We start from the raw sequence: 27,791 nt of genomic DNA, 5'->3' as shown, positions 1-27,791 counted from the left end.
TTTATTTCAGTTACAGTTTGTTTCAAATAAAAAAATAGTTTGTAGGGTTTTAGTTTAGTTTTAGTTACTCAACTACAGTAACCCTGCTACTGACCTTATGGACAATATTCTGTTCTGCTCTGAAGTAAAATCATTTTGTACAAACAAATCTGGAGTTTCTGTGCTGCCCTTGATAAATATTTTAAGGATTAAAATTTAACCTAGGAAAAAAAAGAAAGTTCCTGTTACTTGTAAAATGTATTTAGTAGCAACTAAATAGCAGGTCAAGAATGAAGAACTCAAAGCATGCCGTTCAAGAGTTTATTTTCATCTTTACCTGATTTTCCAAAGACCACAAATCTACATCAATAGTCATCTCAGCAGTAAAATGATTCCACATAAAAACCCAGGCTGAACAGCAGAACTGGAGCGATGTCCTGCGTTCAGCTCATTACTAAAGCTCAAATCAACACACACGTTCAGAGCATTCAGAGATTCCCAGGACATCTTCACTGCCTGCTCGCCCTTTTTGTGGAAGGAGACACATTTTTAACACCACACAATTCTAAAACATCACATGTGTCTCTAAAGTTACTGTTTCCTTATTATTTTTTTTGAATATCTGTTTTTAACCATCTTCCAAAACTGTCCGTTAAAAAAATGACAGGTTATGCTTGATGTCTCAAATGACCATAATGTGTCATTTTCAACACCGAGCAAACAGCAGAAGGATGGTGTGAGTATTTCACATGGCCACGGGCGTTCATCCCGTTCCACACCTTATTGTGACTGGAGGAATTTTCCCTCCTTTGTTATTCAAATGACTATTGTGCTTGTGTTAATCATCATCATCAGTGTTTAACTGGGGTGGACTGCCGTCACAGGTGGCGTTGAAGATTTTCTTGCCCGGTTTCTGTACGTGATCTTCATTTCTTTTCTCCAGGGCTTCAATCTGTAAAAATGCATGAAACAATTGTTTTTAATAACACAGTTTAAAGGATCTTTTTGCCACTTTTCAAATCAAATTGCATCTAAACCACATATATGCAATCTTTGGCTGCATTTACACTTGGCATTAACATGTGTGATCCAATAAAGATGATCATTTGATCATCGGCCAATTAGGTCGCGGCACATTTACGCTTGTCAAGTGGCTTCAGTATCTGGATAACTGATACCCGTTTCCCGTGCAATATTTAAAATAGGTCTGTAATGGAAAAATGGCAATGGTGCAAAGTCGACCTGAAGCAGTGGGGTTTCCTTTAAAAACTATTTTCAGTCGCAGGGCTATGCATTTCAAATCTCGTAAAACAAGACGGACGAGGTTGCAAATAATAATGCATTGCACATAGATATTGCTGGGAAATTAATTATGCATCCTTTACAGATAAAGAAACTTTCAACTATATGTGAGTTCTACTTCAACACCCAGCTATGTGCAGCGATTCCCGTGATGACGACTAGAGCGCGTTCTGTGGGATTACAAAGTTAAGAGTTTGTTTAAAAACCCGCCGATCCTAAATCCTGAAATAACATCACATGAAAAGCATTTTAAGAGGTAAAGCAAAGTTTCCAGCAAGAGTTTTCTGCCAGTTTCTGTTCTGTTTATTGCAAGACAAATGAGCCGGATTATTGAGACCCTCACCTTTTGTCTTTGTCCCATTCTTTGAATAGTTACGCTGACTAGATTGGGACTGGTGACACTCTAGTTTGGGTGGGTTCCTATCTCTGGATACTTCATTTGCATGCTTTGTTTAAGGTCGACACCCAGGTGCTTTGTCTCCATTTCGAAGCACTGCCCACTAAAATGTGCAGAAACTACAATGCATCACTGCTTTACCCAGCAAATCATTTTGTGTTTCCAAACACAGACGTCTAGGCTAAAACAAGGCAAATTCTGGGCTGTCGGTGAAAATGTAATAGACGTCTAACCAAAGCCCAAGAATCGACACACAGGCTGCGCACAGAACATGATAAAGAAATGAAACCAAACACCTTGTAATCACTGCAGAGTTTGCTTACATGATGGAATATCATACATCACGCAAGTTATTTTGGCTAGAAGTGGGTTACTCTTATCTTTATCGGGTCTAAAGTTAACCGAGACGGTGAAATGACGGCTACTGCATGCTGGGTAGTTGGACTTGATGACTGCAGCGAACAACAGCACGTTCTCAATGAAGAATCCTGCTGAAGATACATCCAAGCCTCCTGTCTTCGCTTCTGAGTTTCGTACAGTTTACATTAAGATCTGATCACAGTGCATCCTCGACTTCTCCAGACCAGGTCGGATAGCACGAATGCGTTTACACTTTTCTTTTCAATGTGCATGTGCACAACATCTGGATACAGGCCGCATGTTAATGCCAAGTGGAAACAAGCCCTTTGTTATCCAACAATATCATTTGCTTTTTTGAATTATTTTGAGTCCCAACCTGTGCTAAGAAATCAGCCTCATTGTCGCTGTTGATCTGCAGTCCAGACACGGTGTTGAACAGCTCGAACACATTGAGAGCCTCGGCCACACCTGCTTTCTGGAAGAACTGGAGAACAGAAAAGAGCATGCATTACTGAGCACAGCCTTGCTTTCGAGCGATCAGCGTGGCTTTAACATGCACACGATAGTTCAGACACTTACTGTGGCCACATTCCTGCAGTCCCTGAACAAGAACTCCAGCCCGTGAGGGTGAGTGGGCTCTATGGACTGACTCACATCAATGAACCACACCTTCATGAGCAAAAACAGAAGAGAACTTCATGGGGTCATGATGCATTTGAATGAATGAATGAATGAGGCATTTATATAGCGCTTTCATATGTACAACTGTACACCCAAAGCACTTTACAATCATGTCAGGGGATCTCTCCTCAACCACCCCCAGTTTATTACCCTCATGTCGGTCCAAACGCATAAGACTTTCGTTCATCTTTAAAACTCTGACGCTTCAAAATGTTCATAAAGAGAGTCTCTTTAGAAGAGACTAGGACTAGAATTTGTTTTATGATTTCTTCATGAACATTTTGAAGCATCAAGAGTTTTGGGTGATGGAGGGACAGAAATCTCTCAATTTCATTAAAAAGAACTTAATTTGTGTTCGGAGATGAACTAAAGTCTTACGGGTTTGGAAAGACACGAGGGCGAGTAAATGATGACAATTTTCATTTTTGGGTGAACTATCCCTTTAAGAGCTCCATTGTAAAAACCAACATGTTTGGGGTCAGTAAGATTTTTTTTTTTTGGTAAAGAAATTAATACTTTTATTCAGTAAGGATGCATTAAATTGATCTAAAGTGACAGTAAAGACATTTAATAATTTTATAAAAGAATTCCATTACAAATAAATGCTGTTCTTTTGAACTTTCTATTCATCAAATAATTCTGAAAAAAATTATATCACAGTTTCTACAAACAAATTAAAAGCAGCACAACTGTTTTTAACATTGATCATTTTAAGTTTCTCGAGTAGATATTTTATAGATATTAGAATGATTTCTGACGGATCATGTGACTGGAGCTTTGATCACAGGAATAAATTACACTTACATCAAATAAATGCAGTCTTGGTGCATTCCATGGCGGAAACAAGCTTCCACACTTGGTGAGCAGCATAAGAGACATTTTATAAATCTCACCGACCTCAAACTTTTGAACGGTAGTGTAGTTCATGACAACATGAAAAGCATCGGTGTGTGGAATTTAAAGAGATGTACTACTAATAATGTCTGATCTTATACAAACCTGTCCATCATGCCAGAGCATGTTGTATTCGCTCAAGTCAGCATGAACCAGGTTACAGTCTTGATACAGCCGGTGCATCATCTGAGAAACAGTCAATCAAAAACAAATATTCAAGTCATACTTCACCCCAAAATTAGTACCATTATTTACAAGGTAATTAAACACTATAATAAAGTAACAAATCCTGCCTGGACACAATAATGTTTTTGTTTATTAAAATAACCACAAATTAGTATGCAAAAATCTTATTTTTTACCCAGTACCCATTTAACATTCTAGCATGTCAGTGCACTCACATTTAGCACTTGGTAGTATGCTTTCTTCATATCCTCAGAGCTCAGAATGGCTTCCTTCAGTTTAGGTGCAGGAACATGGTCCTGCCCAATGAATGACATCACAAGGATATGCTTCTTGAGAATAATCACATCCGGGCACGGGATCCCTGCTTTCTTTATCCTACACGTACATTTAAGCGTGCATGAGAGAAAAAGAACAGTAGCACATTAATAAAGTACATCAAACAATATTATATTGTAGTGTCATCCTAATTTATCTAAAGCATTCAGTCACAGCAGCAAATCCAATGAATCTCTTGTATCATGATAAATGTATCAAATATCTTTCTTGTACCTGGTGAGGTTGTGCATCTCCTTCTCAGCCCACAGGCGGATAATTTTGCGAGGGTTCAGCTTGCTGAAGCGGTCTCTGAAGCGGTAGTCATCCTTGATATATTTGTCCCGGTTCTTAAACTCATTCAGTGTGGTCTTGAAAACCTTGAGGACACACTCTTCCGGAACAATCTTCTCTTCAAAGCTACAGGAGACACAACGAGAGTAGTGTTGCTAAATAAAGGCACCCTTGTGATAGATGTAAGACTTCAGTGAGTTGCAAACGCAGTAATCATAAGCACTAACCTCCCTCCGTTAGCATGGAACACCACTGACTCTTTCCCTGTGCTGATGCAGCCATTGATGGTCTCCAGTATCCCAGCATTCACCATTTTGTACATCAGTAGTCTGGTCTTGGGATCCACAGCATGTTCCTGAGCAAAAGAGGACATTAAATGTAAAGTCACAACACACAAGTTGAATAGAATACATTCCATATTTTTTTTATAGTTTTATCACATACATACAAAAGACATATTAACAAACAAACCAACTAACAATAATACAAAAACCCATGAACAATCTGGATTGCCTTAACATTACAATTTGTTGAATGATACATCAATACTTCAGACGTAGAATACATTTCTTATACAGTAGTACGTTAAGTCTGAAAACCACTAAAGTAAACTAAACTAAATTTAATTAAATATAAATTAAATAATAAATAAAGATTAGGTTTTACATAACATTTCTTCTAAGGTTTAAGTCTGAAAACTATGGAAGCTTGTTTCCGCCACTGAATAAAACTATAATAAATAAAATAATAATTGCGACTTTTTATCTCACAATTGCGAGTTTACATCTCGCAATTCTGACTTTATTTCTCAGAATTGCGAGATATAAAGTCAGAATTGCGTGAAATAAAGTCCGAATTCTGAGATATAAAGTCAGAATTGCGTGATATAAAGTCAGAATTCTGAGATATAAAGTCAGAATTCTGAGATATAAAGTCAGAATTGCGTGATATAAAGTCAGAATTCTGAGATATAAAGTCAGAATTCTGAGATATAAAGTCAGAATTGCGTGATATAAAGTCAGAATTCTGAGATATAAAGTCAGAATTGCGAGATTTTAAGTCGCAATTGCGTCTTATAAAGTCAGAATTCTGACTTTTTTTCTCGCAATTGCGACTTTATATCTCAGAATTCTGACTTTATATCTCAGAATTCTGACTTTATATCACGCAATTCTGACTTTATAACACATAATTGCGAGTTTATATCTCGCAATTCTGACATCTTTTCTCAGAATTGTGAGATATCAAGTCCAATTCTAAGAAAAAAAAAAAAGACAGACTTTTTTTTTTTTTACCTTAGAATAGTTTATATCTCACAATTCTGACTTTATAACACGCAATTGCGACTTTATATCATGCAATTCTGACTTTATATCTCCCAATTGCGTGATATAAAGTCAGAATTGCGTGATATAAAGTCGCAATTGCGAGAAAAAAAGTCAGAATTCTGACTTTATAACACGCAATTCTGACTTTATTTCACGCAATTCTGACTTTATATCTCGCAATTCTGAGAAACAAAGTCAGAATTGCGAGATGTAAGCTCGCAATTGTGAGATAAAAAGTCGCAATTATCTTTTTTCTTTTTTTTTTGTGGCGGAAACAAGCTTCCATAGAAAACCCCTAAAATAAAAATAAAATAACAAACAAAAAAAATAATAAAGAATGTAACATTGAAGTATTTATTCATGCACATCATTATTTTTATTAAAATCTATGTGCCATCATAATCTTTAATCAAAAACTCTTACAGTGACATCTCTTCTCTGATGATGCGTTTACTGGCGTGAGGGCGGGGCAACCTGTCACTCACATGTGATCCACCAATAGCAAACCACAACCATCCAATCAATTCCCCACAGACAAAATCAAGTCCCGCCCAACATTTGTTCTTGTTTCACTTGGATATACGCCACAATAGGGAATAAAAGAATTTTTACAACTTTAATTTCATGTGGTTTTTCAAAGTGAAAACTACTCACAGCAGTTGAGTGCTCTTTCTTCTCATGAAGTCGAGCGCTTCGGCGCTGCTCTGACTGACAGTGGCGTTTCAGAGCGTTGTACACTTGGTTGGAGAGCTTCAGGTCCATGCCGAGCCCGTCTCCCACCTGCACCTCCGGAGCAAACTGCATAAAGGCATTCAGAGATCGAGAAGATTAAAAGTGTGAAGACAATTCTCAAAATGTTATTTGGATAGAGTGTGAACAAGCCTTACGTTATCCATACGTGCGGTGTTCTTCCGTCCACAGACCTCCTCGTCGTGTTTGGTGGTGATGTTCTTGCCTTTACCAACAAAGCCCTTTTTAGGGGTGGTAGTTGGTTTGTCTGAGCGGGTAAATGAAATGCAGGCAAGTCAAAAATCATTCACTGCTAAGGACACCTAAAAATATGATTTAATATGTGGCACAAACAAGCAGAAATAAAAAGTAAAAATATTACATGAAAAGCTTAGACGTGAAATAATTTAGACTTAAAATTGAAGTATTAAAATCACTAAAAATAAATGAAAGCTAAATAGAAATATAATAAAACTAACTAATAAGAATGACAAAAGCACATAAAAAATGGACTAAAATTTAAACAAATTATAATATGAAAATATAAAAATAAAAGCTAATTTAAAATATAAATAAATGCAATAATTGTGTATTAATAATAAAATAATTCTCAAAATAAAAATGTACAAATTAAATTAAAAAACATTAATTTAAATTAATTCTGATAAAATAATAACATTAATAATAATGTAAAACATTAAATAATACTAAATAACTGTTCTTGTAGCTCACCGGCTCTGTAAGGGTCATGGCGAGTGTCCTGCCAGTCCACCTCATCCTCAGAGCTGTCACTGTCCTCGTACGGGTGAACCATGCGGTAGTTCTCAAATGATATGGAGACTGGAAATTAATTGTTCAGGTTATAATGGAAGTATATACATAGAATGAGAACAAAACATGCATTAAAGTTACCATGAAAAAAAAAAATAATAATTTATTTAATATTGTAGTATTTATTATAAACTATTCATCCGTTCATGAATTCATGTGCCTCATAATCTTTAATCAAAAAAAGTTTTCCTCCCTCTTGCATCCTCTCTTCTCTTCTCTGATGACGTGTTTACTGGCGCAACATTTTTTCTTGTTCGAAATTGCTTCACTCAGATATACGTCTTCATGGTTATACCTTTGCTGTCTCCATTAAACTTCTTCTCCTCCCTGCGCAGCTGCGTATCAAACTCGCGATCAAACTCCATCTGAAGCATCTGGGCCAGTATCAGGTCGCTGGACGTCTCCACTTCTGAAGTGCAGGCCAGCTTCAGGTCGCTACTGAAAATAATATGAAGTAAATAAATACAAAAGATGGTTTTGGCTTCAGAAATGATGAAAAACTACACTTAAAAAAAAAAAAAAAAAAAAAAAAAAAACTTTTATTTTGAAAAATAACTACACTTTTTGTGATGAAAATACAGCTGCTGCTGCTACCTTAGTTATAATTTGAAGTCAAACTAGTTAAATAGCAACTGCTGGTTTAAAAATAATTTTTATAATAAAAATATTTATTATTAAAAATAAAAAGGACAATTTTTCCTGAGAAACTGAGATCACGATTCTCCCATGATCCTGAACAGACAACTAAACAAAATAACACGTCATTTACAAGAGGTTCTTAATTGCTGCATTCTATTCAAAATGTTTAATTTGACTGAATTATAAAAAATAAAATAAAAGTTTTTAGTCAATGATTCAATGACTCACTCATAAATACTTTGCTTGTTTTATTAGTGGATGAATAAGCTTTATTGAACGAATCTCTTGAAAGAATGACTCATTGACAAATACATTTTTTAACAGTCACTTGTCGTTACCTGGTGGCATAACAATGTAATCAACACAATCTTTATTTGAAGAGTCAACTGACTTTCAAATGGTGATTCGCTTCTGTAGAATTCAATGTTTATATCTAAAATCTTTAGATAACTAAAATCTTTTATCCTAGTACTTCTCTGATAATATGAATATTTGTAAGACAGAAATAATGATACTGTGTGGTGGAAAAGACTGTTTGTGAAGCTGTTTCATACCTATACATGACAACCGCTCTCTCTCTGGGTCAGCGCTAACACATCTAAAAGTTCTGGTGTGATTTTGTCAAAGGTTTAATAGACAAGTAGGCCACACACTCTCATTTAGGAATGAAATTGTGTGGGTGTCTGAATCGAGATTGTGATCTTTTAAGGTTAATCGTGCAGCTCTACTTAGTTCACTTAGTCACTATACCATATATGTGACCCTGGACCACAAAACCAGTCACATTTTTGGAAATTTGTTATGATTTGACCATATATTTGGCTGATATACAACTATTTGAAAATCTGGAATCTGAGTGTGCAAAAAAATCCAAACATTGAGAAAATCGCCTTTAAAGTTGTTCATTTATGTTCGCGCTTGTGCTGCATTCACTCACAAAAATAAAAGTTGTATATATTTACAGTAGGAAATTTACAAAATATCTTCATGGAACATGATCTTTACTTAATATCCTCATGAATTTTTGCATAAAAGAAAAACTGATAATTTTATGATTAACCCATACAATGTATTGTTGGCTATTGCCACAAATAAACCCGTGCGACTTGTGACTGGTTGTGTGATCTAGGGTCACATATTACCATTGTAAAAATAATCTAAACCTAAGATGACTAATTTGATAGGTTTGTAAGACTCACTCTGGGCAGTCTGGGAAAGTGTTGCCCTCCTCATCCAGCTGTCGGGCCAACTCCTCACTCATAACATCAGCCAGGGAGCAGGGCGATGGTGCCAGGACGGGAGCGCCCCAGGGGCTCTGGGAAAACAACAGAATAATCACATTAATGACTGAAACACTCGATCACCAGAGGTTAGGCTTACATTACAACAACTAACACCCTCAGCAGTGAACAAGCAGAATAACAGCCTGTCACATGTGCCATGAATAGTAGGTAAACTTATATGTCCTCCTGGCCTACATTAAAACAGTCAAACTGAGTTTTATATTCATGACAGTTAGAGCATGTGGCAAGACATTTGCTCTTTTAAATACAGGGTGATGGGAATGCAGTGTGAAGTTCAAGCAGTGCTATTATTGTTAGCTGAAACTAAAACGAAAATGACAAAAACTAAAGCTACAAACGTTTTTGGTAACTGAAATAAACCAGCAAATAAAATATAGGCCTAAATATTAATCCTAACCCCTAACCCTAAGCTTAAGACTTAAAAAACTAAAACAAAAATTGAAAATAAATGAAAGCTAAATAGAAATATAAAAAAATATATAATATAAATAAATATAAATTGTGCCTTCAAACCGATTAATTGTGATTAATCGCATCTAACATAAAAGTTTGTAAATATATAAAATGTGTGTATACAAATATATATACATACACATATATAAACAAACTTATGTTAGATGCAATTAATTGCGATTAATCGATTTGACAGCACTAATAAAAATTGCATCTAACGTAAAGGTTTGTATATATATATGTGTGTGTGTGTGTGTGTGTGTGTGTGTCTATATACAAATATATATACATACATACATACATACATACATACACACACATATATATGTATATAAAAATAAACAAACTTATGTTAGTTGCGATTAATCACGATTGATCGATTTGACAGCACTAATAATAAAATAGCCTAATTCTTAAAATAAGGTTGAACAAAATAATAAATCAATAAATAATTATTAGCATTTATATTAATAAAACAACAACAACAATAATATTAATAATGAAATAATAAAAAATAACAAAAACTTAACGCTGGACTTAACTATTGTAATATTTATTACGTATGACTCAAGTCCACATGCTGAAGTTGACGTCACCCATAAACTTTTTTTTAATTCTATTCAAACACCTTCTAACTGGGTAAAGTTCATCACGGTGTAACTCCAATCCATTGGTCAGAGTCTGAGTCATCACATGTTATGCATGTTTGGACTCATTACTCATCCTTCTGTTGTATAATGGTTGACAGGCCCGGAACTAAACCAACTCATATTATAACAAATCCTGGATTTTTTCCCCGAAGAAAAACAATACCTGAGACTGTTAGGAAATCTCACCTTGGTTTCTTGTGTAGCTACTTCAAGTTGGTCCATGTTGTTTGACAGAAGGTTTAGATTCAAGAACGTGACGCCTGTAATACTTTCTTCGGGTTGATGATTCGGTAAAACTCGTGTAAGGTTCGTTAATATCGGCTTCAACCCTATATGTAACAATACTTATAACTATCTTTGACCAAGACCGCTAAAACGTGGCTTAAAACAAGAAGTTAATTCGTTACCGACAGTGTGTCAGATAAAAATAGATATGAGATACTACAATGGTTGGTGGGACAACCCATTATGACGTCAAGAACTTTTTTCAAAATAAAAGTACAATAAAAACATAAATATAGATTAGATATTTTATATTTATGTAAAAACTGTTTAAAAACAGTCAAAACCTTCTTTTATGTCCACTTATTTTTCTTTCATATTATGAAACAAAACTTTTGAGATAATTATTAATTTCTTTATCCTTTTTGCATTCCAAAACCATTCATTTAAAAAGTGATCATTTTATTAACGCACTTAATCATTATCTCATTTATCATTTTAATGGTTGTAATTAAATATAACAATAATTTATTAATTTATTTAATTAAATATACATTGTTTTATTATATATATATATAAATTATAGTTGTTGTGATTTGTAAATTTGCATTGAACAATTTTATGTATACAGCGGAATGCTAATTATTGATTTGCAGTCAAAAAAATTGGAAGAATAAAATGCATCCGTGTTTAAACATTTATTATATATCACTAATAATAATAAAATAATAATAATAAATAATATTATAATTACTAAAAAATTATGAATTTCCGGTTAATGATTTTTTTCTCAATTCGCCAAGATGTTTCTCAAAAAAAGCTCTCGCATTCATAGACAGTATATGCTCGCATTAAGAGCAGATTTTATTCAGGCTTTTATTGGTTAAAAATGTGCTACGTGTCACAGTAGGCGTGGCCAGCAGAAGAGAGGAAGTGCAGATGAGATGTCAGAACATTGAAGAAGAAGAGTATCAAAGGAGCTGTGCATGAAACCAAAGTTACTGATGCATCCATGATCCAATCCAATGAATGTTGCTCGAGGGATCCTCGCTCTTATATTCTGTACACTTTTCATAGCATCTTATTTCACAAATAAGGTAAACTGACTTTATTATACTTTGGTCAGCACCAGTGTGTGTTTGTCCTGTTGTTTTTGGATTGCATGTACAAGAATGTATTCATTTTCTGAATCCAATTTTTGTGTGTCCTAGATTATTAAATTATAGTAATGACACTTACCATAATGCATAATTGTTCTTTGCTTTACAGTATGTCCTGTCTATCTTAAAGTTTACATTTCCAACTATTTTTCAGGGGTACGTATTCCTGACATTATAATCAAAATTCAGTTCCTCATTTCCATGATATTTCTATATGTATTTTTATCTTTAACTCTCTACAGGTGGCAGACCTCCACTGGGGCTCTTCTGCTACTCGTTACATGGAAACTTGGTTTGGTTGAAATCAATGGATTCTCCAGGTAACTAAATATGCACTTTTATAATATTATTTGTGCATTATATATTTATATACAAATGATTATGATCTGTTTATTAATATTTGCTCTCTGATTGCTGTGCTTGTTATCTAGATCTGCAGCATTTTCCCAGCTTCCTGGATCCTTTTTATTTATTGGAAACATTTATGCGGGGTCCAAAGCACTGTCGCTTTTAGTAAGTATACAAAATATGTTGCAATACTTCAGTATCTTTCCAGTTCTGAGACTGAAAGTGCAACCTTTTTATTTGCTTATGTTGAAATATATTTGTCTCTTTTTTTAGCCCATTCCTTTTTTCTTTGCGCTACAAAATGTCTCTGAAGTCTTTGCTTTCCTCATGATAGCAGTAACTCACAGAGAGGTAAGTCTGGATCCGGCTTGGTTAGTTGAGGTTTGATGCAGTTGGAAGAATCTAAAAACAAATATTTTTTGCATGCTTTATACTTCAACATTTATTTAGTAGGATTAAAAGTCATAATGCATGTTGTTTTTATAGTTATCATAATCATATCTTAATGCCAATCTAATTTTCTTTGTATTTGGATTATTCAGAAATCATCATGGATGAAATTAATAAGGTAATGTTTCTTTAAACCAAAAAGCTTTTAAATTGGTTATACCAAATATGTTATGAATTGGGATTCTTAAAGGGATAGTTCGGCCAAAAATGATATTTAACCCATGATTTACTCACCTTCAAGCCGTTCGAGATGCATATGTCAATCATTTTTCAGACGAACACATTTTCAGTTATTTTAGAAAATGTCTTAGATCTTTCAGTGGTTATAATGTGAACCTATGGGGTTCCACTCCTTCAAGTCCCAAAAATGTGCATGCATCCTTCACAAAAGTAATCCATCCGTCTCCAGGGGGATAAACGAAGGCCTTCTGAGGGTAATCCGTGCGGTTTTGTCGTAAAAATATACATATTTAAAACTTTATAAATGAAAATAACTGGCTTCCGGCAACGGTCGACGCGTGTTCACGGCAAATGGATGCCGGCGTATGACGTAGGACGTAGCGTAGAAAGCGTTGTGACGTAGAACGAAGTATAGCTAAATCAAATGCTACGTCCTACTTCATAAAATAACTGAAAATGTGTTCATCTGAAAAATGATTGACATATGCATCTCGAACGGCTTGAGGGTCAGTAAATTATGGGTTTAATATCATTTTTGGCCGAACTATCCCTTTAAACAAATATTGTACGAAAAACAAAGACTAAACTATAGATGCTTTTAATGAAATGATTTTCTTTTCAGCGTGTGTGTGCTGCTGGGATCTGCCGCCAGCCTAATTCTGTACAATCCTCGGGTATGTTCACTCTCACGTACATTACGGTGATGTTTCCTGTAACAGTAAAGATCTCCATGTCACATGTCCTCTTTATGGTCCCATGCGGCTCACCCCTCAGTTTGGTCCCAGTGGCTACACATGGGCGTCCATCCATCTGTTCTGTGTTGGTGAGTGTGTATTTATTTGGTGTGGAACCTTTACGATTTTAACCTACAGAGAAAATATGGAGAGTATGTGTGTTTTTTTTATCTCGTCTCTTTTCTGATTTAGGTGCATATAAAGTATTCCAGAGAAATACAAAGATGAGCCATCTGAGGTGGTTTGCTGTTTTTATGTACACCTCCATTCAAAAGTTTGGGGTTGGGAAAATTTTTTTCTCTGTTTTTAAGAGAAGTCTCTTTTGCTCACCAAGGCTGCATTTATTTGATCAAAAATACAGTAAAAATAGTAATATTGTGAAATATTATTACCATTTAAGACTTGTTTTCTATTGTAATAGAAATACTGTGATCAAAGCTGCATTGTCAGCATCATTACTCCAGTCTTCAGTGTCACATGATCCTTCAGAAATCATTCTAATATGATGATTTGCTGCTCAAGAAACATTTCTGATTATTATCAGTGATGAAAACAGTTGTGCTGCTTAATATGTTTGTGCAAACCATGATACTCTTATTTAAAATAGAAATCTTTTGTAACATTATACATGATTTCACTGTCACTTTTGATCCATAAAATGATTAATTTCTGGAAAAACAAAACAAAAAAACGTAGTGACCCCAAACTTTTAGAATGAGAATGCATGTTGTTATTGCTTGCTTATATGTTATCTATTAAATATCTCATAATAATTGTCATTTTCAATGTGTAATATTACAGTGATCTTGAAGAGCAGTTCATCAACTATGTGACCAGGTAAATGGTTAAATATGAACATTAATGTCAGCCTTTATATGTGCACCCTCAGATTTTGACACACGTATTTTGAATGCATAAATACTGTATATAAATGTCTTACACACATACATACATATATATATATATATATATATATATATATAGTACTTTTTTCTGCCCCAGTTAATTTTACCCTTCTTTTTCAGTGCATTGTTACTTGCCTCACTTGCATACTCAACTGGTAATAATGTATTTTATGCTACCATATTAGTTTTGTCTAGAGCTCTATATTTTTCTGCCATGATCCATGTGTAATTCTTGGTGTCCTGTCTTTCAGGGGACTTGACCGGGGCCTTAGATTTCTCTCTCCTGACCTCATACAGGTTCCATACTGGGTGCTTGGGCAGGTAAGACACACATACTACTTACTAAAAAGTAAAAAGTTGGCATGATTTGTTGGATTTTTTTTTTTTTTTACAATAAGGATTTCAACTCCAAAAAGTACAGAATGAGTTATGCATGTCATTTTGTTATAAGAAATTGATTGTATTTGCAAATCTTATGTTAATTAGAAATCAATTTCATTTTATAGCGCTATATTGAGCTTTTGTCTGATGTTGGCAACCGTAAAACTGAAGAACAGTCTGCCTCAGGAGCACTGTGGAGTCTGGTGCTTCCTGGCCAAGGTGAGAAAATTATATTTCGTCACCTTCCTAAAATAATTGCCCAAGTCATTTTTTGACAAAAATTCTTTTTTTGCATAAGTCATCTCCTTATGATGCTGGCCACCTCTGGTAAAATCGCCCACCTCTGGTAAAATCGCCCACATCCTCAGCTGAACAGATCATGCAATTCTACCCCTGTAGTATAATGGCCTATGTCAAGAGTGTGACTTAGGCTGTTTTATTTTGCTTAAGTCAAAAGACAATGAGACTTAGGCAATTTTACAAGCTTTTCAAGATAGCAGCTGCATCAAGAAGAATGAAAATCTACTCAACCTCTGAAGTTAGGTTCAGTTTTTTGTGTTTTCTGAGAAACCTGAAAAAATGACTTGGGATTATTTTAGGAAGGTGACGATTTTCAACCACAGTTATTCTTTGTTTAGTGTCTTCATTTATCTAGTGTCTCCAATAAGGCCTGTGAGAGCATGAGGCCGGTTTCACACCACATGCATTTGCAGGACTTGCACAAAAAATGATGCAATGGCTTTATGTTTTTTGACTGCATGCAGGCACTGGCCTCAGGTCTTTCCTTTTACACATTCAACAGTGTGCTCAGTCCGGTGACACTGTGCTGGTGAGTTCATTACACAAGTCTGGGTTATCTATTGGGTTATAGTGTGACTTATAAGTGAAATAATGAAAAGTGTTACAGTCTATTGTTTGTTTTACTCATTAGCGTCATCCTGAACTACACCGGAGAGGCCTTGTTCGTGTATTCTGACAGATTTCATTAAGTTTGTTGAAGAATATGGACCGTGCCTTTGAGGATTCTCCAAATCAGTCACTCCAAGACTTTATTAATTGACCAAAGCCAGTTGCCTCTATGAGATTATTCCACTATAATGCCTTGCAACACCCAAAACTCTTTTTTTTTCTGTAATATTGTGTTATTTTTTCATATTTTCAGTCTGATATGTTAAAAAATTGAAAAAAAATTGCTGTTGTTTACCATTTACTGTAATTTCCTACTGATTCATACTGTATTCTGCTCTATTCTGCTTCTGTTTTGCACCATTGACAGATTTTTCCAGATGTACTATTTCAGAAGCAGCGTTTGCTGTTAGTGTTCGACCTTTGCACATCATTGTCCTGCAGTGTTTACTTTTAAGAGTCCTGGATCACATCCTGAATACGGTCCCACCTTAGATCACACTCTTTATGACAATTAAACAAGATAAAATGGGAAAACATCAATGCATGAGCTTTCTGTATCTCTAATGTGGTTTAAAAAAAGATTTTACCATTTTACCATTATCCATAATTATAGCAGGTTGATCAGCGGTTATATTTATTATTATTATTATGATGTTATTATATAATTTTATATTATCTGGGTTTTTCAAATAAAGAAATAACTCCCAGTTTAAAATGAGTCCTGCCTGCAAAAAGTACTGTTATTATTGTGTTTGAATAGCATTTACTGTATTTCAGAGCCACTTTGTATAATATTGCAGTTCTAAAGCTGACCATGTATTCTATTACGAAATAATTCAGTTTTCTTAACGTTAAATCACTAGTAAATAAAGTAAAAGTACCGCAAAAGTAAATAAAAGATTTCTATTGACCATTTTTCAAATGTTTTCCTCTCCTCCAGTCTCAGATGGACACTGACAGTGAGGAATAATTGAGTCTCTTGCAAAGGGCTTTTCACACTGCGCTTAACCCCGGGTTATCATCGTTCTAAACCCCACTTTTAACCCTGGGTAAAGGAATGTTTCACCCTTGTAATTTAGAAGTGGAGTTAAAGTCCCCATTAAATCAAAAGTAATACATAAAGTTTTTTGGCTTTTTGTCAGAAAAAAAATACTATGGAAGTCAATGGGGTCCATCAACTGTCTGCTTACCAACATTCTTCAAAATATTCATAGTTCATTTAGTTCATAGAACTAAAACTGTAGTTAAGTGAACTCAGTTTTTCATTGTTGTACCTTCCATACTATTGCGAGTGTCATGTTGTCTCGTGTTTTGATGAAATTATCCCGTCTGCTGCTCCTGGGCCATACGACACTTGTGCAAGAGAACAACACAGCATGTAAATAATCATTTACATTGCCGTGCTCACATTTTCAAAACAAAATAGTCTGTTGAAAAAGGTCATTTAAAATGTGAAGGGAAAAAAATTGCTAGACCTTTGAAGCTCTTTGGATTCACTGTCCAGAAGAGACGTTTTCACTGCGCTCCATTGCTCTTTCCAGGAGTGTTGTTCTCCTGAATCCATTTGTGACCTTATGATTGGAGCAGATGCTGAAAGCGTGAATCGGCCATCATTCTCAGTTTTGCCATGAGCCTCCTTCGCCTCCACTGGTTTGCTCAGAAAAGAGAGCCGCCTGCCTCTGTCTGCGCTTCATCTTCTCAGCAAGAAACCCTGCCTGAAAGTGCAGCTCCCTGCAGCTGTCGGCACAAAAGCACTCAAGAGTCACGCATGGCTTTCTTCTGAACACATTAATAGTAGAAGTCAGTGGTGTTCAACTGCTTTTGCTTCAGGAGACATTTTTTCTTTGGGCAGCAAGTGGCGACTCAACACAGTACCAGAATTTGATGCTCAATATTTAACAAAAATGCCATTTAAATTAAACATTCACATGAATTAATATTTAAACTACTTAAGCCTAAAAATATGCACTATTCAGAACATTGTATCGGCTGAATAGAAAAATTACATAAATGTATAAACTGCAGAAAGGTGATTAATGACCTTCGTTGTCAGTAAAATTATTATTTTCTTCATCACTATTAAAATAATTTATTTCACAACTGTAACTATGCACATTGCACAATCATGTTTAGATGCACTATAACCAAATACACTTTAAAAAAGATTTATTATGATTTTATTAGTACCATTTAAAGATTTAAAAAAAAATTTTTTTTACAAAATAGTCAAAATCAAACATACAACATAAACAATTTACATACAAAATAAGGTTTGTTTATTAATCAAAATCTTTTAATAAAATCCGAGGACATTGAATTACTCAGTGTAATACACATATAAAATAAAATTAAAATATGCAGCTGTGATTCAGGACATGAGCAGAAGATTCACTCTCAATCAGCATTTCACATTTATCCATTTAGTTCCAGAGGGGTTTTTTAAATCCCATCTGAAGTCACGACGGGTCGACTCAGTGCTGCTTTTTTTGGGACTTGACTTTCGGTGAGAACATGGCGAGGTACGGTCGTCTCCTGCGTATCCGCACGTCCGGCTGATCGTCCTCTTTGATGTATCCTGTTGAGAGCAAAGCAATGAATGTTACCTAAATGCTTCAATGACCAGGATAAAAAAAAAAAAAAACATGCATAGGAAGTCTATTTAGTAAAGAGGCCATATTATGCCCTTTTGTTTTTAGTGTCTACTAGAATACGTTTTTGACTTGAATGTTCAAAAAACACTTTTTCACATATTATTCTCCATTGTTGCAGAACCTCTCTTCCCAGTCTGCCAGTAACGCTCTGTTTAGTTCCTGTCTCTCTGAAGCCCCTCCTTCTGAAAAGCACAATGTGCTCTGATTGGTCGGCTGAACCAGAGTGTTGTGATTGGTCAACCGCTTGGAGCATGTTTGGGAAATGTGCCGCCCTAAGCGTGAGTTTCAACACACTACTTGCTCAACCAGTCCTCACCCCCTTTTTTGCGTATGTGGGAATTTTGAATTATTTAAATGAGGAATGAAGAAAACTCAAGACTACAATGGAGGCGTTTCAGGGAGTTCAGAAACACTGACACTGATATAGAGAATAACTCTCTTTGGAGTTACTTTGTGCTTTTTGTTTGTGCTTTTCATGCTCAAACCGCAACATTACACACTAAAGAAAGTTGAAAATGTAAAAAAAGCATAATTGGTGCTCTTTAAAAGTCTCAGACTCACTGTATATAATGGGAAATAATGCATTTTTTAATTTTGTTAAATAGTTCTCAATAGTGCAAGATTTCAAAGTTTCATCCGTTTCTTTCTATTTGTCAAAATTACATAATGCAGAACCTCTTTCCACACAGGTCTGTGTCGACGGGAATCCCACTTCCCAGAAGTTTTCCGGAGTGGAGGGTGGAATGTAGCGGTAGCGATGCCGTGAACAGGAAGACAGTTTTTTCAGCCTCTCTTCCTCTGGAAGGTGTGCATAATACTGAAACAACAGAATGGTCTTAATTACAACATTTTTCATTATCGATGCTATGATCATTTAGCAAAAGGAGATATATAGTTGGTCATATACTGTACAAACTGACTCACAATTTCACACTCTTTACAATAATGTCCTTTTAGTTTTCTCCTTTCGTCTTTCTTACGCACAACTTCCACACGAGCAAAAGACTTATTCCTGGAATAGAAAGCAAAACATGTACAATGTCTTGTACAAATGTACAAATATAATTCACGAAAGATTTTAATTTGCTAATAATTTTATTACTCTAACTACCTATTTTGTTGACATTAAATCACTGTATTTTAGGACCATATTCATTTAAATTTGCATTAAATTAAATACTTCAATACTTTTTCTAACCAGAATTATTATAGTTAACTAAAAATATGAAAAAATGTGTTACTGGGTATTAAATAAACATTAACTGAAAAAAAAAAGGAATAATATATACATATATATAATAATAATAATTATAATAATAATAATATTATATATATATATATATATATATATATATATATATATATATATATATATATATATATATATATATATATATATATATATATATATTTCAGCTAGTTGCCAAAGCAACATTTTTCATTTTTATACAAAAATTTAATCTGATATCCTAAAATAGTTACCACTAAAATAAAAAAAAAATGCTAAAAACTAGACATATTTATAAAAAAAAAAAAGTATTAAAAATGACACAAATGAACAAGTTGATTGTTTATATATATATATGTGTGTGTGTGTGTGTATAAAGCTTGCATATCTCATTGATACTAAAATACCACTATTTCAAACTATCTGTATAGTGATTTTCACAATATCAATCTTTTCAAAGCAGCTCAACAAGAACCTTTATTACCAATAAAAGCACATTTCTCACCTGCTAGAAGCATCGCCGTCAGACGTCACTCGCTTCAGGTCTGCAGGCCGGCGGAATTCCTCTGAACAATCGCAATATGTTTGGTAAAAAGGTTTAAAAGATGAAGGACAAATAAAACAAAGCTACTGGAAAAGTGTGTCTGCTATTTGAAAATGACTGGAAAAATGACATTACCTGCTGCCACTTGTTCTTCCTCTTCTTCTTCTTCTTCATCATCATCATCTTCCCCTCTCTCCTCCTCGAACATACTGTCTTGTTTTGGGACAGAGCTCTCGTCCTGTGGACAAGACTCATATTCTCCGAACCCTGTCTTATCGAAGATGTCAGCAAGGCTGTCGTTTGCCCTCTGCCCAATCCCTGTTGATCAATCACATGTAGAAGTCGTTTACCTCAGAAATCAGTCCGAAGCTACAAATCAAATCAGCTGTTTGTTCATATGATACCAGTGGTTTGGGATTGTCCCGTCCTCTTCTGGCCTCTCAGGAGCAGACTGTGACTCACAAATGTGCAGTCGGTGTCCATTGTTTCCAAGTCTGTTCTGAATCTGGCCTAGTGCAATTTGGGGGAAAAAGTTCACTAATGCAAACACATTATATAAACAGTAAATGCAAAAGTTTGAAAGATTTTTGAAGAGAAGTCTCTTGGGCTCACCAAAGCTGCATTTATTTGATCAAAACACTATTATTACAATTTAAAAATAACTTTTCTATTGTAATATATTTTCAAATGCAATTTATTTCTGTGATCAAAGCTGAATTTTCAGCATCATTACTCCAGTCTTCAGTGTCACATGATCCTTTGGAAATCATTCTAATATGATGATTTGCTGCTCAAGAAACTTTTATTATTTTCAATGTTGAAAACAGTTGTTCTGCTTCATTTTACATTGTAAACCGTGCTAAAAAAATTTTTCAGAATTCTTTGATGAATTGAAAGTTCAAAAGAAGAGTATTTATATGAAATAGAAATCTTTTGTAACATCACATAAATGTCTTTACTGTTGCAGTCGATCAATTGAACGCATCCTTGCTGAATAAACATATTAGGTTAGTAGTGTAGTGTAAATATGGTGGTTGAAAATAAAAATTCAGATTAATTTTCAGTGTATATCAGTACCTCTGGTTGAAGAGAACTCTCTGTATCATACTGAGCCAGATCCGCTCCTGGATCCACACTCCAGCTCTGATCTGTCATCAAACATTAGCAAAATGATTCACCCTAAACTACTCAAGATTATCAGTAAACTATTAATAATGTTTCTGTATTACCGTATGGAAAATGCGTGTTTTGGTTCTGAAGAGAACTTTTGCGAGGTGTGTGCTGGTCCAAACATTTCCTTCTCTTGGAATCCTACAAAATTAAAACAGTTACATAAAATTCGAAAACTATACTTTTATGTGAAACTGTTTTGAAATGTGTAAATCCGGTGGTAAAGTGGTTCTGTCTGACTGTGTCTAACCGTTGTCTCCTGATTCTTGCTCTCTTTAAGACCATTAGCTGGAGTGGACGCAAATATCATCCCCTTGATTTCGGTCTCATCAGGATCATCCAGGCTGGAATCAGAAATCTTCTCTTCTCTTTTCCTGCCATCTGTATGTTTTCTCTTTCCTTTAACTGGCGCACACGTGCTGTTATTTGAAGGTGTGTGTGGAAAGTCGTCTGCGGGCGGCGGCTGTTCTCGAGAAACCAACGGACGGCAATGCAAAATGGACAGAGAATCGTCATTCTGGACTGCAGCGTTGCTGGAACAGATATATCAAAAACAAGCAACTATTATGAAGTGTTTCAGTTCCAGACAATATTTCCTTCTCACTGGTCATTAGTGAGAGTTCAAATGGTAGTTTGTTTGGATGTAAGAGTGTGTCGTTACATGTTTGTGCCGTCATTTGACTCAGGTTGTCGTCCTCGTTCAGAGTGAAGATCCTCATCTTCATCATTCTCATCAAACTGAAGAGAAATATGATATGTGAAAACACACTGCTGAACAATGCCAGTGCGGATATATAGAGGTTTTCTGTACATAACGAAGTATTTTCTAGGTCATCTTCAAAATGCACAACTGAAACTAAACCTAAAAAGGCATATCGGGATACAATGATTGACTAAGTCAAACTTTATTTAAGATAAGGCAGAACCTGTTCTGGATAGACTTCTATACGGCAGGTCTCGGGAATCACAGGCCTGAAATGTTTCTTGTTATTAGGCTCTAAAATAAAATAAAAACACATTTAATTTATGCTTACAAAGAATATCATTTAAAACGTGAAGATCAGCTCATAATACCTGCCGTACAAGTCACATCCATTTCACATGTCTCAGCGACCAGCACACCATTGCCATTACAGCCGAAGGACACAGATGGATCTCTTCGCCTGGGTTCTGTAAAAGAAAAAAAAGAAAGACATATATATATGTGTATATATATATATATATATATATTTTTTTTTTTTTTTTTTTTTAAAGAAAAATATATAGCTATTTATTTATATACTATAATTAAAAACCAATACTATCTATATATATACACTACCGGTTTTAGAACGGTAAGATTTTTAATGTTTTTAAAAGAAGTCTCTTCTGCTCATCAAGGCTGCATTTATTTGATAATGAATAAAAACCGTAATATTGTGAAATATTATGACAATTTAAAAATGACTGTTTTCTATTTTAATATATTTTAAAATGTAATTTATTCCTGTGATCAAAGCTGTATTTTCAGCATCATTACTCCAGTCTTCAGTGTCACATGATCCTTCAGAAATCATTCTGATATGCTGATTTTATGCTCAAAAACATTCATTAATATTTTAATACTTTCTATTCATCAAAGAATCCTGAAATAAAAATGTAAAAAACTGTTTTCAACATTGATAATACTCATAAATGTTCCTTTAGCATCAAATCATCATATTAGAATAATTTCTGTAGGATCATGTGACACTGAAGACTGGAGTAATGATGCTGAAAATTTCAGCTTTGCATCACAGGAATAAATTGCATTTTAAAATGTATTCAAATGGAAAACATTTATTTCAAATTGTCATAATATTTCACAATATTCGTTTTTTTTTATCAAATAAATGCAGCCTTTTTGAGCATAAGAGACTTTTTTTTAAAAATCACTGAAGACTAGCGTAATGATGCTGAAAATACAGCTTTTATAACAGGAATAAAATACACTTTACTGTTTTAAATTGTAATAATGTTTCACAATTTTTGTATTTTTAACTATTTACGTATATATTTTTAAAAACTTACTAAACTAAAATTATTTACATATATATATACATATATATAACACAATATATGTATGTTTGTTATTAAAATAGCTGTTAATTAACTAACTACAAAAATTGTAATTATAGATGCATGTGTGTATATACACACACATGCATATATATATATATATATATAGAAAAATATATAGCTATATTTATTTATATACTTTAATTAAAAACCAATAACTATCTATATAATTATTAAAATAGCTATTAAATATACACACACACACACACACACACACACACACACACACACACACACACACGTGTCTGTGTGTAAAACAAATCTCATTGTTTCTTTTTACTCTCAAAACTTTTTGTCTTTCAAAAAGCAATTATGGGAGTTAAGGTCAGAGGTGATCACCCAACACATCCTGAATTGTTAAACATGGCTTTTTAAATATCTAATTAGTGAATGTCATGCATAATGTCAGTGTCATTTAAAGCCTTTTCCCTCATTTTAAATGTCTAACCGGGGTGAGAGAGTGATAATGGTGTCTCGGCGTAGCGGACGTGGTTCTGTTCTTTCCGTCGTTTCATCTTGCTGGCAACAGGTAAAGACAGCGGACGACGAGGAGAGTCTGGGATCATCCCCTCCTCTGCCTCAGAAAACACATTCTGCGGAGAACTAAACACACACACACACACATAAAGACATCAGACACTCATGCAATGCACTTTATCAGTATTCATGTCATGTTTCATTTGACTCTGGGACTCACCCAGACTTTCTAAGTCGCTCTAGCTCAAGACTCAGTCTCCTGTTTTCATCTTTCAGAGTCTTCCTCTCTGCCTCTAAACTCAGCAATACACACATTATAGCAGATTTTTGGGTTGATACTAATCGACTGATACATATAATAGATATAGATATATATTGAGTCACAATATGATGATGCATAATGGAACGGAAAACAAAAATCCTCACCTAGCTCAGATATGACAGACAGATTTTTCTGATTAGCATCAATAAACTCAGTGTTGGTTTTTGTAATCTGCTTCTCAGTCACAGCACAACGATCACATGGTCCAGAACACACCCTAAACCCAGAGACAAAGAAAATGGCAACTTAAACTTTCAGAACAAATTGAATAAATAAACATCAGAAATATGTTGCTAAAGAGGTAAAGATGAGCACCTGTCCTCTAACTGTCTGATCTTCTCCTGCAGGATCTTCTGTTGCTCTCGTAACTGCTGGTTCTTGCTGTGAAATTCACTCAGTCTCTGAGCATCCCTGAGAGGGAAGCCACATTATTACAGTTAGAGATCATATTTTACATTTATTACAGAATTATTACACCAGAAGAAAGTCTCTAAAAGTCCTTCACAATTTGAATGGTCAAGTAGTCATTAAATCAAAATCAGACTTACAGACAGCGCTCTTTTTTCAGTTTGGTTATTTTTGCCAGTAATTCTGAAAATGAGAAAAGTTATCAGTGCAAAAGCATCTCATATTGTTAAACTTTTAATACAATATTATTAAATAAACTGAGTTTAATTCATACTAGGGCCTTCAATGTACATTATGAGCTAGTATTTACAGTAATTTTTCAAATCAAATGCATCAATAGAGTAGAATTTGAATTTTGGAAGTTCCTGAAATTTTTTCTTAAGTTTTTTAATGGAAGCCCATTTCAACCACATACTGTAAGACAAAAGAGTCATGCTTTGGTAAATCTTATTTATGACATAAAAGTAAAATTCATGACAGAAAAAGTCAAAATCATAAATCATAACTATTAACCATGATAAAAATCTAAATTATGACAAAAAGTCAAAATTATGACTAATTGGAATTATGATGTAACGTCGAAATTATGGCATATTAAGTCACAATGACATACATAGATAATAAGAAATCGTAATTATGAGGTAAAATTTAGAAATTATGACTTTCTGTGTCAAATATGACTATTTATTTCAGAATTAGGACGTAATTAAGTAATAATAATGATTCCCCAAAGCATGATTTCTCCCCCTATGTGCAGTAAATATTATATTTTAAATCATATATAGTCAGGGAAAGGTTAGTCCTGTTACCTTGCAGAGCAGAGTCATGGAGCTCCTTCACGGAATGCAGCAGATCCTGGAGTTTCTCTCTGGATTCTGCAGGAGTGCTGGAAGAAGCAGGACTGTGTCCACTGAGATCTGAAGTACTCATCCTCAAACAGTCCATCATCTATCTATCTATTTATCAGACTCCTTCAGTCGGACCAGTTTCACCCACATACACAATAGACAACTCAAGTATTGAGACAAAAACATAAAGTTGGAACTCGCTTTATCTCGCTCACATTTCCAACAGCGGAGAGACTAATGTATTCCTTTCGGTTGTTTCCAGAACGACATCATGCGCTACATGTATTTGCCTATAAGAACAGAACAACGAACGTGTTAATATATTAAAAATATAATTGCGCATCGCAGAGCTCGTGAAATGTCTGTTCCATCATGTAAACATTCGGATTCGGGTTCCGCGCCTTCGCGGTGTATTCTGGGAGTTCAGCAGCGGCTCATCAGAAGAGCTTTACTACCATCTAGTGGCCACTCTGAAAACTGCACTATGTCTGTCTGTCTATCTATCTATCTATCTATCTATCTATCTATCTATCTATCTGTCTGTCTGTCTGTCTGTCTGTCTGTCTGTCTGTCTGTCTGTCTGTCTGTCTGTCTGTCTGTCTATCTATCTATCTATCTATCTATCTATCTATCTATCTATCTGTCTGTCTGTCTGTCTGTCTGTCTGTCTATCTGTCTATCTGTCTATCTGTCTATCTATCTGTCTGTCTGTCTGTCTGTCTGTCTGTCTGTCTGTCTGTCTGTCTGTCTGTCTGTCTGTCTGTCTGTCTGTCTGTCTATCTGTCTGTCTATCTATATATCTATCTTACTATCTATCTATCTATCTATCTATCTATCTATCTATCTATCTATCTATCTATCTATCTATCTATCTATCTATCTATCTATCTATCTATCTATCTATCTATCTATCTATCTATCTATCTATCTATCTATCTATCTATCTATCTATCTATCTATCTATCTATCTGTCTGTCTGTCTATCTATCACCAGAAGCAATAGCCTATATACTGTTATGATAATAACATAATTCATATAAATAAACAAACAAAAGACAAATACACTGGACAGACACAGTACCGGTCAAAAGTTGGGAAACATTATTATTTTTAATGTTTTTGAAAGATGTCTCTTCTGCTCATCAAGGCTGCATTTATTTGATCAAAAATACAGAAAAATTGTTCTATTTTGAAATATTATTACAATTTAAAATAACGGTTTTATTAAGTAATATTAAATTAAATTAAAGTATATTAAAATAGAAAACCATTGTTTTAATATTTATATTTCATAATATTTTAGTTTTTTTCTGTAATTTTAATTTACAGTTTTTCTCAGTCGCTTTGGTGCATTTCTCACATCACTATTTACATTTGCACAACAGTTAATGCAGTTCTCAAAACAAATAGTACAAACTGCAAAACCTAGTTGATAACCTGCAAAAGCGTGTCACTTGCTCAAAATGGATAGTTCACTCCTCAAAAGCAAGTATTCATGTCAATGAAAGTGTCAGTGTCATCAAGATGAAAAGTCCTGACACCATTGTTTATGAACAAGATAGTCAAATGGCTTTGTCATGTTTTCATTATGACAGTTTTACTCTGTAAATGTTTTCCAATGCAAAAAAGTCAGATCTTGGCGACACTACCTGAAAATGCTCAAGACAGCGCTATATACTATTTGCACAGCCATTTGAAAAATACAGTAAAGTTACACATTACTGTATTTAGTGAGATAACTGAGTACAAGACACTGAATATGTATGTTTCACATTTTTACTGCATATTATGCTCTTTGCAATTCTAATTTGTTCACAGCATTGTGCAAAAGAAAAAATACACCCTTATTTACAACAAACATAAACTTCCTTTGGGTAGAGCTGTGCACAACTGTACACAATATTGCAGTACATATTGGAACTGAACATACAGCATACATAGTGCTGTAATCATTCATGCACATCCAGACGTTCCTCATCAGTGAAAGCTGAGATTCACCTGAGAGAAATTGTTCAATTTAGGAGACATTTTCAGAATTTTTATTTTTTTATTTTTTTTAAATGTGTAAAATTTGCTTGACAGATTTTGACAACTAGTTCAACATTTTTGTATGTAATGACTCAAGCAATGAAATGAGGACTATTAGTTTTATATGGAATGACTATTCAGCATTCACAAGTATAGTTCATTTTGACTGACATGACATAAGCAAATGATAATGTTATAAAACAGCAGAGAGTTGTATGAAAGCAATTGATGCATGTCCAAAAGCATTTGCAATTTGTTGGAAGGAATGAGAAACTGCTACTATGATGTGCACAAATGACTAAATGTTGTGGAGGTTGAACTAACTGTTGTGCAAATGTAAATAGTGATGTGAGAAATGCACCAAAGCGACTGAGAAAAACTGTAATATAT

At 34.4% G+C, this 27,791-nt stretch overlaps 3 protein-coding genes across 5 annotated transcripts; 1 reads left to right on the top strand and 2 right to left on the bottom strand.

Moving 5' to 3' along the window:
- Window positions 1–292: 292 nt before the first annotated feature.
- On the bottom strand, window positions 293–10,844 carry riok3 (RIO kinase 3 (yeast)). Of its 2 annotated transcripts, none has more exons than XM_081352585.1 (13): window positions 10,526–10,844; window positions 9,132–9,247; window positions 7,589–7,731; window positions 7,195–7,302; window positions 6,621–6,730; window positions 6,388–6,531; window positions 4,633–4,760; window positions 4,349–4,531; window positions 4,015–4,174; window positions 3,719–3,799; window positions 2,618–2,707; window positions 2,415–2,522; window positions 293–931 (listed from the first exon to the last, which is right to left on the bottom strand). In XM_081352585.1, exons 1-13 carry the CDS (start codon window positions 10,559–10,561, stop codon window positions 818–820), a joined length of 1,521 nt encoding a protein of 506 aa, XP_081208711.1. In that variant the 5' UTR covers window positions 10,562–10,844; the 3' UTR covers window positions 293–817. The 2 variants fall into 2 exon arrangements, with proteins under 2 accessions (XP_081208711.1, XP_081208712.1); XM_081352586.1 differs by having other exon boundaries at window positions 7,589–7,728; window positions 10,526–10,787.
- Window positions 10,845–11,464: 620 nt separating this feature from the next.
- On the top strand, window positions 11,465–16,512 carry tmem241 (transmembrane protein 241). Of its 2 annotated transcripts, none has more exons than XM_081351998.1 (15): window positions 11,465–11,658; window positions 11,831–11,877; window positions 11,964–12,041; window positions 12,153–12,234; window positions 12,343–12,420; window positions 12,612–12,637; window positions 13,322–13,373; window positions 13,474–13,522; window positions 13,626–13,671; window positions 14,235–14,270; window positions 14,459–14,493; window positions 14,590–14,659; window positions 14,845–14,938; window positions 15,484–15,548; window positions 15,651–16,512. In XM_081351998.1, exons 1-15 carry the CDS (start codon window positions 11,587–11,589, stop codon window positions 15,706–15,708), a joined length of 888 nt encoding a protein of 295 aa, XP_081208124.1. In that variant the 5' UTR covers window positions 11,465–11,586; the 3' UTR covers window positions 15,709–16,512. The 2 variants fall into 2 exon arrangements, with proteins under 2 accessions (XP_081208124.1, XP_081208125.1); XM_081351999.1 differs by having other exon boundaries at window positions 15,522–15,548; window positions 15,651–16,166.
- Window positions 16,513–17,702: 1,190 nt separating this feature from the next.
- rbbp8 (retinoblastoma binding protein 8) lies at window positions 17,703–25,787 on the bottom strand. The gene is made up of 18 exons (XM_081352100.1): window positions 25,335–25,787; window positions 24,666–24,708; window positions 24,433–24,528; window positions 24,222–24,334; window positions 24,016–24,088; window positions 23,767–23,921; window positions 22,296–22,391; window positions 22,148–22,218; window positions 21,883–21,959; window positions 21,472–21,754; window positions 21,281–21,362; window positions 21,129–21,199; window positions 20,456–20,561; window positions 20,187–20,369; window positions 20,013–20,073; window positions 19,204–19,291; window positions 18,955–19,096; window positions 17,703–18,203 (listed from the first exon to the last, which is right to left on the bottom strand). Exons 1-18 carry the CDS (start codon window positions 25,471–25,473, stop codon window positions 18,100–18,102), a joined length of 1,983 nt encoding a protein of 660 aa, XP_081208226.1. The 5' UTR covers window positions 25,474–25,787; the 3' UTR covers window positions 17,703–18,099.
- Window positions 25,788–27,791: the final 2,004 nt, after the last annotated feature.

This window comes from Scardinius erythrophthalmus (assembly GCF_964197995.2).
Source record: "Scardinius erythrophthalmus genome assembly, chromosome: 22".
Lineage (NCBI taxonomy): Eukaryota > Metazoa > Chordata > Actinopteri > Cypriniformes > Leuciscidae > Scardinius > Scardinius erythrophthalmus.
Note: the sequence above shows the minus strand (reverse complement) of the source record. Positions and strands in the feature narration are given on the sequence as shown.

What these genes read in the sequence shown, in the direction of transcription:
- riok3 (XM_081352585.1), bottom strand. Translation starts at nt 10,561, where the DNA reads ATGGACCAACTTGAAGTAGCTACACAAGAAACCAAG. An exon ending in TAGCTACACAAGAAACCAAG is followed by an intron (nt 9,248 to 10,525) that starts GTGAGATTTCCT and finishes TTGTTTTCCCAG; the next exon opens with AGCCCCTGGGGCGCTCCCGT. An exon ending in CCATGACCCTTACAGAGCCG is followed by an intron (nt 6,731 to 7,194) that starts GTGAGCTACAAG and finishes TTACCCGCTCAG; the next exon opens with ACAAACCAACTACCACCCCT.
- tmem241 (XM_081351998.1), top strand. Translation starts at nt 11,587, where the DNA reads ATGAATGTTGCTCGAGGGATCCTCGCTCTTATATTCTGTACACTTTTC. An exon ending in CATCCATCTGTTCTGTGTTG is followed by an intron (nt 13,523 to 13,625) that starts GTGAGTGTGTAT and finishes TTTCTGATTTAG; the next exon opens with GTGCATATAAAGTATTCCAG. An exon ending in ACAAAGATGAGCCATCTGAG is followed by an intron (nt 13,672 to 14,234) that starts GTGGTTTGCTGT and finishes GTAATATTACAG; the next exon opens with TGATCTTGAAGAGCAGTTCA.
- rbbp8 (XM_081352100.1), bottom strand. Translation starts at nt 25,473, where the DNA reads ATGATGGACTGTTTGAGGATGAGTACTTCAGATCTCAGTGGACACAGT. An exon ending in GGATGTGACTTGTACGGCAG is followed by an intron (nt 22,219 to 22,295) that starts GTATTATGAGCT and finishes ATTTTATTTTAG; the next exon opens with AGCCTAATAACAAGAAACAT. An exon ending in GCAAGAATCAGGAGACAACG is followed by an intron (nt 21,363 to 21,471) that starts GTTAGACACAGT and finishes TTAATTTTGTAG; the next exon opens with GATTCCAAGAGAAGGAAATG.